The sequence below is a fragment of the Phocoena sinus genome, chromosome X, assembly GCF_008692025.1.
Source record: "Phocoena sinus isolate mPhoSin1 chromosome X, mPhoSin1.pri, whole genome shotgun sequence".
NCBI lineage: Eukaryota > Metazoa > Chordata > Mammalia > Artiodactyla > Phocoenidae > Phocoena > Phocoena sinus.
Window position 1 is genome coordinate 60,331,721 of NC_045784.1, and position 14,815 is coordinate 60,346,535.

Sequence of the window (14,815 nt, forward strand, 5' to 3'; positions counted from 1 at the left end):
AGACACATGGACAGGGTAATAGAGTGTTTTTGAGGCATATAATATAGATAAATGTGTAAATGGTCAGAGGATCATACCCAGCCTGTAGCAATCAGTGGATCAATGTCATCCTGGCGAAGTGTCTCTAGGACATGTCATAGAACTCAGTGTTTTGCTCTGTCTTATTCAAAGAAGCAAAGTTAGGGGTTTTTTTTTTTTCTGTTATGTCCAGTGTTGGCAAAGGTGACTAAGGCGGGCATTCCTGTCTGTTGTTGTTAGGAGTGTAGTTTGGCATACCTTTCTGGAAAGCAACTTGAAAATATGCATCAAAAGCCTTAAAAATGTTCCTATCCTTTGGCTCAATAATTATACACATAGGTATTTATACTAAGGAAATAGTCATTGATATGTAAAAAGATTTATAAATCTTTTTTGAGCATCAAACTATGTATCAGGCACTGCTTCTAGGTGCTGAGGATGCAATAAACAAGACAGGTAAAATCCTTGGCCTCATGAAACTGAAGACATTCTTGTGGAGAGAGACTCATAGTGACCAGAAAAACAAATAAAATAATTTTAGATGATAAGAGATAAAAAGAAAATGTAGTCAAATCATAGAGAATGATGGGGTAGGAAAAGAGTACTTTGGACGAGTGTTTGGGAGAGGCCTCTCTGAAGAGGAGATATTTAAGCTGAGATCTGAACAAAGTGAAGGAGCAAGTCAGGAAAAAAATCAGAAGAACATTTCAGGAAAAGGAAACAGTAAATGCAAAGACCTCAGGGCAGGAATGAGCTTGGCTTATCAAGGAACATCTGAAGAGGCCAGTGAGGCTGGAGGATACTGAGAAGTGGGAGAGTGCAGTACAAGGTCGGGTCAGAGGGGTAATCAGAGGCCTTGTCAATCATGGTAAGATTTGGATTGTATTTATGTACCAGGATATTTGCTGCAACGTGATTTTTAATGGCAAACAATTTCTTTCAAAACAATCTTAATATCTAACGTTAGGTGACTAGTTAAGTAAATTGACATTTCCACATGATGAAAGACTATATACAATTGTTAAATATTAAAAATCATGGTTTTGATTTTCAGATTTTATAAAGTACTATATTATTATTCTCATAATGGGGGTGAGGGGGAAGATGTTTTAATGGTTTCTTTTACCCTCACAACTACACAACAATGGTGATGGTTGTCCATATGAAACAGGCTCGAGGGCTTGAATTTAACTGTAAATGCAATATGAATCCACAAAGATATGACAAGGGAAAAAAAGCTACTGTGATTTAGGACTCATTAGCAGAACTATGGAGTTCATAACAAGGGAGGTGTTTGTCTCAATCTGCTTCACAATGGTCACACCACATTTAGAAAGTTATGCTCATTTCTGGATGTCACAATTGAAGATGAACTTGGACAAATTGTTATATAGCCAAGGTGGTAAGAATTCTTGGAAACCATGTCATGTGGTGAATCATTGAGGGAGCTAGGTATATTTAGCTTTGAGAGGATTTGGACAGAGTGGGACTGGGGAGTGAAAATGATGCTCAGGGTTTGAACATATATGCTGTGAAAGTGGGGTTAAATTGATTCCAATCATTCCAGATGGCAGAATTTGGTCCTGAGATCAGAAGTTATATAGAAACTGTTATCTCAGGATAAATAGAGCATTGGATAATAAGACCAGGGATGTTTGAGTAGGGCTTCATACATCAAATCAGGCTTTAGGTAGTCACTGAGGTCTCCTCTGACTCTAATCCATCATTCTGAGAGCTCTGTCACCTATATTTGTTCCAAGCCAAACTATCCTTACTTTCTTCCACCATTTCTCTTACAACATCACTTCCTATAATGCTGGTCACCCGCCCCCTTTTTGTTTAATTCCCTCTTTGTGAAGCACATACACACAGTGGACTCCTGAATGTGTGCACAAGGAAACATTGATAAAATGGACTTAATATATGGAAAGCGCTTGTAACAGTGCCTGGCACATGGTGATGTCAGCTATTACTACTGTAGCCTTGTTGTAAGTGTGAAATATGGCACTATGAGGAGTATGGGTAAATTGTGGCATACTCAGTATGAAAATGAATGGAACAGGAGCTACATGTATCAACGGATGATAAGATACCATTTATATAAAGTTTAAAAGTATGTAAGGTAACTCCTTACATATTTTAAACAAAAGCTCATATGTGGTAAAAAAAGAGACATGCATGGGATAATAAGCACCTAATTCAAGAGACTGCCCCTGGGAGGGAGGAAGGCAAATGGGATCAGGAAAGCATAGACAGGAGGCTTCAGTTCTATCTGTATTTTACTCATCAACGGAGGGTTGGGGACATGAGTGGGGTTTTTTCTTGTCTACACTTTTTATATGCCTAAAAGAAATTATGGGGCCCTAAAATAGGATATATCATTTCAAATGGAGTCTGACTGACCCAGGGTTTACTGAAACATTCTCTCCCTATAATTTCTGAGCTCCAAATTACTGGCTGACTGGCTTGCTTTTTTTTTTTACATGTTTATTGCAGTATAATTGCTTTTACAATGGTGTGTTGGTTTCTGCTTTATAACAAAGTGAATCAGTTATACATATGTTCCCATATCTCTTCCCTCTTGCGTCTCCCTCCCACCCACCCTCCCTATCTCGCCCCTCCAGGCGGTCACAAAGCACCGAGCTGATCTCCCTGTGCTATGCGGCTGCTTCCCACTAGCTATCTACCATACGTTTGGTAGTGTATATATGTCCATGCCTCTCTCTCGCTTTGTCTCAGCTTACCCTTCCCCCTCCCCATATCCTCAAGTCCATTTTCTAGTAAGTCTGTGTCTTTATTCCTGTCTTACCCCAAAGTTCTTCATGACATTTTTTTCCTTAAATTCCATATATATGTGTTAGCATACGGTATTTGTCTTTCTCTTTCTGACTTCACTCTGTATGACAGACTCTAGGTCTATCCACCTCATTACAAATAGCTCAATTTCGTTTCTTTTTATGGCTGAGTAATATTCCATTGTATGTATGTGCCACATCTTCTTTATCCATTCATCCGATGATGGGCACTTAGGTTGCTTCCATCTCCTGGCTACTGTAAATAGAGCTGCAATGAACATTTTGGTACATGACTCTTTTTGAATTATGGTTTTCTCAGGGTATATGCCCAGTAGTGGGATTGCTGGGTCATATGTTAGTTCTATTTGTAGTTTTTTAAGGAACCTCCATACTGTTCTCCATAGTGGCTGTACTTATTCACATTCCCACCAGCAGTGCAAGAGTGTTCCCTTTTCTCCACACCGTCTCCAGCATTTATTGTTTGTAGATTTTTTGATGATGGCCATTCTGACTGGTGTGAGATGATATCTCATTGTAGTTTTGATTTGCATTTCTCTAATGATTAATGATGTTGAGCATTCTTTCATGTGTTTATTGGCAGTCTGTATGTCTTCTTTGGAGAAATGTCTATTTAGGTCTTCTGCCCATTTGGATTCGGTTGTTTGTTTTTAGGTTATTGAGATGTATGAGATGCTTATAAATTTTGGAGATTAATCCTTTGTCGGTTGCTTCATTTGCAAATATTTTCTCCCATTCTGAGGGTTGTCTTTTGGTCTTGTTTATCGTTTCCTTTGCTGTGCAAAAGCATTGAAGTTTCATTAGGTCCCATTTGTTTATTTTTGTTTTTATTTCCATTACTCTAGGAGGTGGGTCAAAAAGGATCTTGCTGTGATTTATGTCAAAGAGTGTTCTGCCTATGTTTTCCTCTAAGAGTTTGATAGTTTCTGGCCTTACATTTAGGTCTTTAATCCATTTTGAGCTTTTTTTTGTGTATGGTGTTAGGGAGTGAGCTAATCTCATACTTTTACATGTACCTATCCAGTTTTCCCAGCACCACTTATTGAAGAGGCTGTCCTTTCTCCACTGTACATTCCTGCCTCGTTTATCAAAGATAAGGTGACCATATGTGCATGGGTTTATCTCTGGGCTTTCTATCCTGTTCCATTGATCTATCTTTCTGTTTTTGTGCCAGTACCATACTGGCTTGATTACTGTAGCTTTGTAGTATAGTCTGAAGTCAGGGAGCCTGATTCCTCCAGCTCTGTTTTTCGTTCTCCAGATTGCTTTGGCTATTTGGGGTCTTTTGTGTTTCCATACAAATTGTGAAATTTTTTGTTCTAGTTCTGTGAAAAATGCCAGTGGTGGTTTGATAGTGATTGCACTGAATCTGTAGATTCCTTTGGGTAGTAGAGTCATTTTCACAATGTTGATTCTTCCATTCCAAGAACATGGTATATCTCTCCATCTATTTGTATCATCTTTAATTTCTTTCATCAGTGTCTTATAATTTTCTGCAAACAGGTCTTTTGTCTCCTTAGGTAGGTTTATTCCTAGATATTTTATTCTTTTTGTTGCAATGGTAAATCGGATTGTTTTCTTGATTTCACGTTCAGATTTTTTGTTGTTAGTGTGTAGGAATGCCAGAGATTTCTGTGCATTAATTTTGTATCCTGCAACTTTACCAAATTCACTGATTAGCTCTCGTAGTTTTCTGGTAGCATCTTTAGGATTCTCTATGTATAGTATCATGTCATCTTCAAGCAGTGACAGCTTTACTTCTTCTTTTCCAATATGGATTCCTTTTATTTCCTTCTCTTCTCTGATTGCTGTGGCTAAAACTTCCAAAACTATGTTGAATAAGAGTGGTGAGAGATCAGGAACAAGAACCTTGTCTTGTTCCTGATCTTAGTGGAAATGGTTTCAGTTTTTCACCATTGAGGATGATGTTGGCTGTGGGTTTGTCATATATGGCCTTTATTATGTTGAGGAAAGTTCCCTCTGTGCCTACTTTCTGCAGGGTTTTTATCATAAATGGGTGTTAAATTTTGTCAAAAGCTTTCTCTGCATCTATTGAGATGATCGTATGGTTTTTCTCCTTCAATTTGTTAATATAGTTTATCACATTGATTGATTTGTGTATATTGAAGAATCCTTGCATTCCTGGAATAAACCCCACTTGATCATGGTGTATGATCCTTTTAATGTGCTGTTGGATTCTGTTTGCTAGTATTTTGTTGAGGATTTTTGCATCTATGTTCATCAGTGATATTGGCCTGTAGTTTTCTTTCTTTGTGACATCCTTGTCTGGTTTTGGTATCAAGGTGATGGTGGCCTCGTAGAATGAGTTTGGGAGTGTTCCTCCCTCTGCTATATTTTGGAAGAGTTTAAGAAGGATAGGTGTTCGCTCTTCTCTGAATGTTTGATAGAATTCGCCTGTGAAGCCATCTGGTCCTGGGCTTTTGTTTGTTGGGAGATTTTTAATCACAGTTTCAATTTCAGTGCTTGTGATTGGTCTGTTCATATTTTCTATTTCTTCCTGATTCAGTCTTGGCAGGTTGTGCATTTCTAAGAATTTATCCAATTCTTCCGGGTTGTCCATTTTATTGGCATATAGTTGCTTGTAGTAATCTCTCATGACCTTTTGTATTTCTGTAGTGTTCGTTGTTACTTCTCCTTTTTCATTTCTAATTCTATTGATTTGAGTCTTCTCCCTTTTTTTCTTGATGAGTCTGGCTAATGGTTTATAAGTTTTGTTTATCTTCTCAAAGAACCAGCTTTTAGTTTTATTGATCTTTGCTATAGTGTCCTTCATTTCTTTTTCATTTCTTTCTGATCTGATCTTTATAATTTCTTTCCTTCTGCTAAATTTGGTGTTGTTTTGTTCTTCTTTCCCTAATTGCTTTAGATGTAAGGTTAGGTTGTTTATTCGAGATGTTTCCTGTTTCTTAAGGTAGGATTGTATTGCTATAAACTTCCCTCTTAGAACTGCTTTTGCTGCATCCCATAGATTTTGGGTTGTCGTGTTTTCATTGTCATTTGTTTCTACGTATTTTTTTAAAAGAATGTATTATATTCAGTTATGTGTATCTTTTTTGTTGTTTTGTTTTTGTTTATTTATTTAATTTTGGCTGTGTTGGATCTTCGTTTCTGTGCGAGGGCTTTCTCTAGTTGTGGTAAGCAGGGGCCACTCTTCATCGCGGCGCACAGGCCCCTCACTATTGTGGCCTCTCTTGTTGCGGGACACAGGCTCCAGACGCGCAGGCTTAGTAGTTGTGGCTCACGGGCCTAGTTGCTCCGTGGCATGTGGGATCTTCCCAGACCAGGGCTCAAACCTGTGTCCCCTGCATTAGCAGGCAGATTCTCAACCACTGTGCCACCAGGGAAGCCCTCTACATATTTTTTGATTTCCTCTTTGATTTCTTCAGTGATCTCTTGGTTATTAAGTAATGTATTGTTTAGTCTCCATGTGTTTGTATTTTTTACAGATCTTTTCCTGTAATTGATATCCAGTCTCATAGCATTGTGGTCGGAAAAGATACTTGATACAATTTCAATTTTCTTAAATTTACCAAGGCTTGATTTGTGACCCAAGATGTGATCTATCCTGGAGAATGTTCCATGAGCCCTTGAGAAGAATGTGTATTCTGTTGTTTTTGGATGGAATGTCCTATAAATATCAATTAAGTCCATCTTGTTTAATGTATCATTTAAAGCTTGTGTTTCCTTATTTATTTTCATTTTGCATGATCTGTCCATTGGTGAAAGTGGGGTGTTAAAGTCCCCTACTATGAATGTGTTACTGTTGATTTCCCCTTTTATGGCTGTTAGTATTTGCCTTATGTATTGAGGTGCTCCTATGTTGGGTGCATTAATATTTACAATTGTTATATCTTCTTCTTTGATCAATCTGTTGATCATTATGTAGTGTCCTTCTTTGTCTCTTCTAATAGTCTTTATTTTAAAGTCTGTTTTGTCTGATATTAGAATTGCTACTCCAGCTTTCTTTTGGTTTCCATTTTCATCGAATATCTTTTTCCATCCCCTCACTTTCAGTCTGTATGTGTCCCTAGGTCGGAAGTGGGTCTCTTGTAGACAGCATATATATGGGTCTTGTTTTTGTATCCACTCAGCCAGTGTATGTCTTTTGGTTGGAGCATTTAATCCATTTGCATTTAAGGTAATTATCGATATTTATGTTCCTATTACCATTTTGTTAATTGTTTTGGGTTTGTTATTGTAGGTCTTTTCCTTCTCTTGTGTTTCCTGCCTAGAGAAGTTCCTTTAGCATTTGTTGTAAAGCTGTTTTGGAGGTGCTGAATTCTCTCAGCTTTTGCTTGTCTGTAAAGGTTTTAATTTCTCCATCAAATCTGAATGAGATCCTTGCTGGGTAGAGTAATCTTGGTTGTAGGTTTTTCTCCTTCATCAGTTTAAATATGTCCTGCCAGTCCCTTCTGGCTTGCAGAGTTTCTGCTGAAAGGTTAGCTGTTAACCTTATGGAGATTCCCTTTGTGTTTTTAGTTGTTTTTCCCTTGCTGCTTTTAATTTTTTTAATATATTTTTTCTTTGTGATTAATTTTATTCTCTTTTTTTTTTTTTAAAGAAGTACTGTTTACTAATTAATTTATTTTTTTATTTATTTTGGCTGCGTTAGGTCTTCATTGCTGTGGCAAGCAGGGGCTACTCTTCGTTGCGGTGCACAGGCCTCTCGTTGTGGTGGCTTCTCTTGCTGTGGAGCATGGGCTCTAGGCACGCAGTCTTCAGTAGTTGTAGCATGTGGGCTCAGTAGTTGTGGCTCACGGGCTCTAGAGCGCAGGCTCTGTAGTTGTGGCGCACAGGCTTAGTTGCTCAGCGGCATGTGGGATCTTCCCAGAACAGGGCTAGAACCCATGTCCCCTGCATTGGCAGGCAGATTCTTAACCACTGCACCACCAGGGAAGCCCTGTATTTAATTTTTGATAGTTTGATTAATATGTGTCCTGGAGTGTTTCTCCTTGGATTTGTCCTGTATGGGACTCTTTGTTCTTCCTGGACTTAACTATTTCCTTTCCCATATTAGGGAAGTTTTCAACTATAATCTCTTGAAATATTTTCTCAGTCCCTTTCTTTTTCTTTTCTTCTTCTGGGACCCCTATAATTCGAATGTTGGTGCATTTAATGTTGTCCCAAAGGTCTCTGAGACCATCCTCAATTCTTTTCATTCTTTTTTCTTTATTCTGCTCTGCAGTAGTTATTTCCACTATTTTTTTTTTTTTTTTTTTTTTTTTTTTTTTTTTTTTTGCGGTACGCGGGCCTCTCACTGCTGTGGCCTCTCCCGTTGCGGAGCCCAGGCTCCAGATGCGCAGGCTCAGCGGCCATGGTTCACGGGCCCAGCCGCTCCGCGGCATGTGGGATCTTCCCGGACCGGGACACGAACCCGCGTCCCCTGCATCGGCAGGCGGACTCTCAACCACTGCACCACCAGGGAAGCCCTATTTCCACTATTTTATCTTCCAGGTCACTTATCCGTTCTTCTGCCTCAGTTATTCTGCTATTGATCCCTTCTAGAGAATTTTTAATTTTATTTATTGTGTTGCTCATCACTGTTTGTTTGCTCTTTAGTTCTTCTCGCTCCTTTTTAAATGTTTCTTGTATTTTCTCCATTCTATTTCCAAGATTTTGGATCATCTTTACTATCATTATTCTGAATTCTTTTTCAGGTAGACTGCCTATTTCCTCTTCATTTGTTAGGTCTGGTGGGGTTTTGCCTTGCTCCTTCATCTGCTGTGTGTCTCCCTGTCTTCTCATTTTGCTTAACTTACTGTGTTTGGGGTCTCCTTTTCGCAGGCTGCATGTTCGTAGTTCCCGTTGTTTTTGGTGTCTGTCCCCAGTGGCTAAGGTTAGTTCAGTGGGTTGTGTAGGCTTCCTGGTGGAGGCAACTAGTGCTTGTGTTCTGGTGGATGAGGCTGAATCTTGTCTTTCTGGTAGGCAGGTCTACATCTGGTGGTGTGTTTTGGCATGTCTGTGGCCTTTTTATGATTTTAGGCAGCCTCTCTGTTAATGGATGGGGTTGTGTTCCTGTCTTTCTAGTTGTTTGGCATAGGGTGTCCAGCACTGTATCTTGCTGGTCGTTGAGTGGAGCTGGGTCTTGGCATTGAGATGGAGATCTCTGGGAGATTTTCGCCATTTGGTATTACGTGGAGCTGGGAGGTCTCTTGTGGAGCCGCGTCCTGAACTTGGCTCTCCTACCTCAGAGGCACAGCCCCGATGCCTGGCTGGAGCACCAAGAGCCTGTCATCCACACGGTCATGTGGCTGTAGGTAGGAGGCCTCAGTTCCTTGCCACATGGATCTCTCCTTAGGGCTGCTTGAGTGTCCTCATGACATGGCAGCTGGCTTACCCCAGGATGAGTGATCCGGCCCATGGTCCCCAGGACTGTCGCGGCTTTGGCTGCTGGGGCCCCTCCAGAGCCGGCAGCCTCAGTGAGGCCGCCCTCCGCTCGGGCTCTGGGGCAGTTCAGTGACGGCGGAGGGAAGAGACCCCAAGCCAGGAGTTCCAGCTCTGTGGAAAGGCGGACTCCATTCTTGCTTGTGGGATCTTAGTTCCCCAACCAGGGATTGAACCTGGGCCCTTGGGCCATCGGCAGTGCAAGCTCCAGGTCCTAACCACGACCACCAGGGAATTCCCTGCACCAAACTACTTTTAAGCCAGATCTCCCCCACCCAACATGACATTTATATGGCTGATTTGGGGGAACTTAATGCTAGACTTACATTTATCCCTGTTATAACTTTTCTGTCTGCTTCCAGCCCATAATTCCAGCCAGTCAAAATATTTTTGAATTGTGATTCTATTATCTTACATATTAATCATCCTTCCTGCTTTGTGTCATTGTTACAGCTGATAAATATGCCTACCTTGTAGACTGGCTATGAGATTCAAATGAGATTTTGCATTTCTATATATGAAAGTACTCGGAAACTGTAAAGTGCTATACAAATGTAAATGATTTTATTTCATATCATCAGTGATTTATTAAAATGTTGAATGATTAAACTGCTGAGGACAAAGCCCAGGCTGACACTAAACAAACTGTAGAAATGTGAGTTGGATGAAAGTGCAGCTGGGTAGATCTAAAGATACTGAGCAACTATACTCAGTCCTTAAATATGCCTAATTCTACTCCCATTCATCTCATAGTTCTTCACTTTGGCCATAAAATCACCATGAGGATCTTTGTCAGTTGCCCTGCATTATTATGGTATCCATCCAATCCATCTTTCAAGTATACTATCCCAAAAGTGTGGCATGACTTGTTCTTAGAAAACCTATGGGGGTTCTTGGTGATCATTGTTTCACTAAAGAGAGGACTGAGGAGATAGAAGCTTAGTAAAGTTGATGGTACTTTCCAGTTTTTCTAGAATGGCCTAAGAATGAAGGGAAGGTACTTCAAACCTAGTCTTCTGACTCAGTAATGTGTCTTTCTACAAACCTGCTTTGCAGTGTTCCTGCAAGGGCTGGTGTGGGAACAAGCAGTGCGGGTGCAGGAGACAGAAGTTGGACTGTGGCGTGGACTGCAGCTGTGACCCCACAAAGTGTAGGAACCGTCAGCAAGGCAAGGTAGGATCGGTGCTGTCATCCCTCACCATCCTTTCAGATCTCCCAGCAGTTTCTGTCCTTTTCTTCTACCTTCCTTCCTGAAATCCAGAGTCTCCTGCACAGCCCTTCCCACCCTTCTTCCCTCTGCAACCAGAAAAAGATATTTCGCTTCTCAGTCCTTCTTCCTTGCTGCTAACCTGTCCACACAACCCCTTCAGAAGCCACAGCCTCTCCCAGGAGATTCCCAGATATGCAGTTCCCCACCCCTAGCCTTGGCTGTAAAATTTCTGTACAGTGTCTAAGGCACAAGCAAGGAACAGTAGAGCAAGCATTTACAGGCATACAGCCACGCAGGATCAAACTAGTCCAGAGGCTTAGCTGGAATTGTAAGGGCCACGTGCTGAGGTAGCAGTTTCCAGGAAGGAAGTTAATCCTTCTGACATCTTGAGACATTAGTTACTTAGACCTTCTCCATGGGAACCAGCTATTCCATGGCTCTAGGAAAAGACCCACAGGAACTTGGTCTTTCTGATATTCACTGTTCTGAGCCAAGTTAACTGTAATTGTTCTTACATTGCTCCCAGGGATAGCAGACTCAGGGAAACAAAATGTGTACTGAGAAGTGCAGCACCAAGCAGGTCAGATGCCCGAACTTGCCTTATGCCTACCTGTGCCCACGGCAAAAGCTCATTCCTACTGCTCTCTGTGTGATACACAGGAATTTTAGCAAGACTAGTTCACCGTGCATTTCTTAACCATCTATATGGGCGCAGTTTTGCCCTGGGTCGTCCATTAAAAAAACTTCTGAGGTAGGTAATCATTAGAGGACTAAAGTGGCAAGCTAGAGGTCAGGCTAGGAACTGTAGAAGTAGCATTGCAGAAGGACCTTCAGGATTCTCTGTGCCCATGCTTTTCTCAATTTGGGTTCTAGAGTCCTATAGTGGCTCCATGGAAGTGCTTCCAGGCAGAGGAGTGTGGCCCAGCTCAGTTTGACCCCGTGCCAACCAAAGCAACTTGCTCTTTACTTGTTTATAAATCGAGTTTCCTCTTAGAATTTCAGTTGGAAAACCACTGATCTAGTCCAATACTGCCATTTTACAGAGAAGGAAACTAAGGCCCAGAAATAAGCTTAAGTGACTCGGTGTGATATTATACAGCTGGTCATGGCGGCTAAGATTAGACCTCAGGCTTCCTGACTCTTAATCCAGTTCAGTTTCATGACAACAGGCTATAATTCTAATCCAAGCTCTACCACAGAGTAGCCTTGTTACCTAAGCAACTTCTCTCTCTTGGCCTCAGCTTCCTCTCTGAAAGGAAGACCAATACAGGCAACACTCTGTAAAATGCTAAAAAGTATATTGTAGATTGGGGAGGGGAGAGGATTAATCAAAGAAATGACCGAGGCTCAGCCTTGTTTTAAACCATGCCTCATGATGTGTCCTGTGCCACTCTCCTACCCAGTCTTTTGCCTTCAGAGGCTGCCTTTGAGCACTGTGACCTCCCCGAGCAGGGTCACCCTAAGACCTGCTTACACTGACTGATGAGGCCCTCAGCTGGTACCTCACTGGCTGAAGGGGAGCAGACTGATTGTGTAACCCTAGTAGCTGAATTTCTCATATCCCTGTCTGCTTGATTCTCAGGATAGCTTGGGCACTGTTGAGCGGACTCGGGATTCTGAAGGCTCCTTCAAACTGGAGGATCCCACAGAGGTGACCCCAGGATTGAGCTTCTTTAACCCTGTCTGTGCCACTCCCAACAGCAAGGTAGGTGGCCTAAAAGCCAGGTGTTTCCAAATGTATTAGCGTCCGTCTCAGCATTAGCACTGGCAGAGAGCTGTGGGAGAAAAGGAGGTAAAGGTACAATCAGCTTGCTGGGAACTGGGAACCAGGCATCTGCTAGAGTCTGGTTTTTTCAACAGAGCTATTTGGGGGGTCACCTCATACCATTGGGAGTGTGCTAAACATCTGTAGTGGCTAGGCTGCGCTGAGCCTCTGTCCCTACCCCAGATCTAGTCATATAGCTGTCTCTGTCCTTCCTAGATCCTGAAAGAGATGTGTGATGTGGAGCAGGTGCTATTAAACAACACGGCTCCAGGTGCCTCCTCCCTTGGCCTCCCAGAGTCAAAACATGTAGCAACAGAATCCCAAGAAAATAAAGCTCCAGGGAAGAAAAAGAAACGAGCTCTGGCCAGCAATACCAGCTTCTTCTCTGGCTGCTCCCCCATTGAAGAAGAGGCCCACTGAAGTTGGACTCATCATATCTGCCTCGGTCTGGCTTGGGAGATGCCTTCAGGTTGCAGCCAGAAGGGGTTTTTTTTCATGATTCCTCTTGATTTCAGGTTTCTTGCTGTTGAAAAAAGGAACAGCACATTACTGGAAAAGAGGGAACCTTTGTTGGACGTTGGCAACTTCGTGTCCAGAGGGAACCTTTGTTGGATGTTGGCAACTTCGTGTCCAGAGCCCCTGACGACTACTCTCCTCTCCAGAAGGGTGCTAAGCTACCTGCTGAAGGCAGAACCAACTGACCTTCCTGATGACTCATGAGGAACCAGTCCTCAGTACAATCTAGCTGTCTCTTACTCATGAGCAGTTAGGGCTGTGTCCCAGTGGGAATGAGACCAAGGCTGTCCTATCTTTAGGTTATCTCAGTTTCATGGCAGAGCCTAGCCTAGGTTGGAGGCCTGGCACAGATCTTCACGCCACCTCCAGAATGGCGCTGGGATCTTTCTTGTCTCTGAATTTCAAGTGTTTTAATAGTACAATCAATGGTCTTTCAAGTTGCTGAGGTAAATGAAATCTTTTTAAATGTTAATGTTAAGTAAATAAATAAATCTTAGTCCATCTGCTGTTCGGAAAGAGTCTTCTGTGCTAGGGGGAGAAATACAATTTCAACCTGTGTTCCTCCGCCCCTGGGAAGCTATTAAGGAAAGTCAGTGCAAGTGCCCAAGCCCCACTGCCTTGTAGCAGCCCTCATCCCCTGAGGGGAGTATGGAGCAGCAAGTCATGTGTCTTCATGTTGCTCTGTTATCTCAGGAGGTTAGAATAATGCTAGCAAGGCCAGTGGCCTGACCTTCACTGTAGAGGCTGCCTGACCTCCAGATTTAGGAGGAAGGAACCATATTTGCCAAGCATCTCCATGTGCTTGCCACAATTTTATTTGCTCCTCACAAAAAAGTTCAAGGTGAATAGGTCTCATTTTGCAGATGAGAAAACTGAGATACAAAGATGTTAAGTCACTTCACTAAAGTCACAAAGTTAATGAGTAATCGAGCTACTAGGACTTGAACCCAGGTCTGACACCAAAAGTTCTTAGCTGACTCTAGATCGGCAGTGATGGCCATTACTGACAGCCTGCGGCCTGATTTGGAGTCGCCTGGGCATGGGATCGTACTGCTGCCCAGCCCCTGGACAGCACTACACTTACACCCTGCTTCCTCCTTTGAAAGGGAAGAGGATGGGCACGGCTTACTCCTCACTCTGCATCTGGGTTCTTCATCTCTGCTTAAGGCGAAAAGGGAGCCAGCCCTGGCCCTGCAGCCTTCTCAGGAGTTCACAAGCCCTGAGCGTCATATCCATGCATTCTGAATCCCAGCCCCCTGCCCCGAACAAAGCTCCCAGAGTACACCCCAGAATTTAGCACATGAAAGCCAAGACTCCTCCAGAATCCAACAGAGTCCAAGCAAAGGAAACTGAAGGACAACCTGCCTAGAGCGAAGCCTTTGGGACTAGGTGACCCTGCAGCCCTTTCTGGCCTCCTGCCAGCAAGCAGCCTTGCTTCTCTTTGCATTTTAATGCCGAGGGAGCAAGGGAGCCTTTGCCATTGCCAACTAGAGCCTCTGGATACAATGGGAAGGCAGAGAAGGAGGGGGCAGGCTCTTGGCCTAAGAGAGCAGGTCTTCCTTCTCACTGTTCCAAATCCAGTGCGTTTGGGGGGAGGGGTAAATGAACTTATCCCCAGAGAAGACATTCTTTCCCACCAACACTGCACTAGCCCCCAGGCATCGAGCCACTGCCTCAGCCGAAAGGTTGAGAGGGAAGGTCAATCAAGCCAGCCCCCAGTCCCTGGCCCACCCAGAGCCCTGTGCTTTAGCACTAAGCTGACTCTACGGCCTGCTGGCCATTCTTCCCCCGCTGATGGTGTGGTAAAAGTGTCTTTTATATGTATTCATCTTCCAAAAGCCAGTGACCATACCACTATACACTCCTCAAATGATTCTTGGAAAGAGACGGTAGATGCCTTGGGGTCAAAGCAGCGAAAAAGATGCAAATCTCAGCACATCTTGAATGAGCATCTCCTTTCTGGGGTGAGGGGGGAAAGGGAAGGGCTGCTAGTACCACCCAGGCCCCATAAGGCCCACGGAGACCCCTGGTCCAGAAACTGGGTGAAACAAGAAATGGCATGCAACTCTGAGTTCCCTTCTAGATGCA

At 42.8% G+C, this 14,815-nt stretch overlaps 1 protein-coding gene across 1 annotated transcript in view; it reads left to right on the plus strand.

Annotated features, from left to right (window-relative positions):
• The window catches only part of KIF4A (kinesin family member 4A), a 129,189-nt gene extending 115,961 nt beyond the window's left edge, over positions 1-13,228 (plus strand). The window contains exons 29-31 of the mRNA XM_032619389.1: positions 10,293-10,409; positions 12,029-12,151; positions 12,428-13,228. Coding sequence (XP_032475280.1) covers positions 10,293-10,409; positions 12,029-12,151; positions 12,428-12,631 — 444 coding nt within the window. The 3' untranslated portion in view covers positions 12,632-13,228. The remainder of the gene's footprint in view (positions 1-10,292; positions 10,410-12,028; positions 12,152-12,427) is intronic.
• Positions 13,229-14,815: the final 1,587 nt, after the last annotated feature.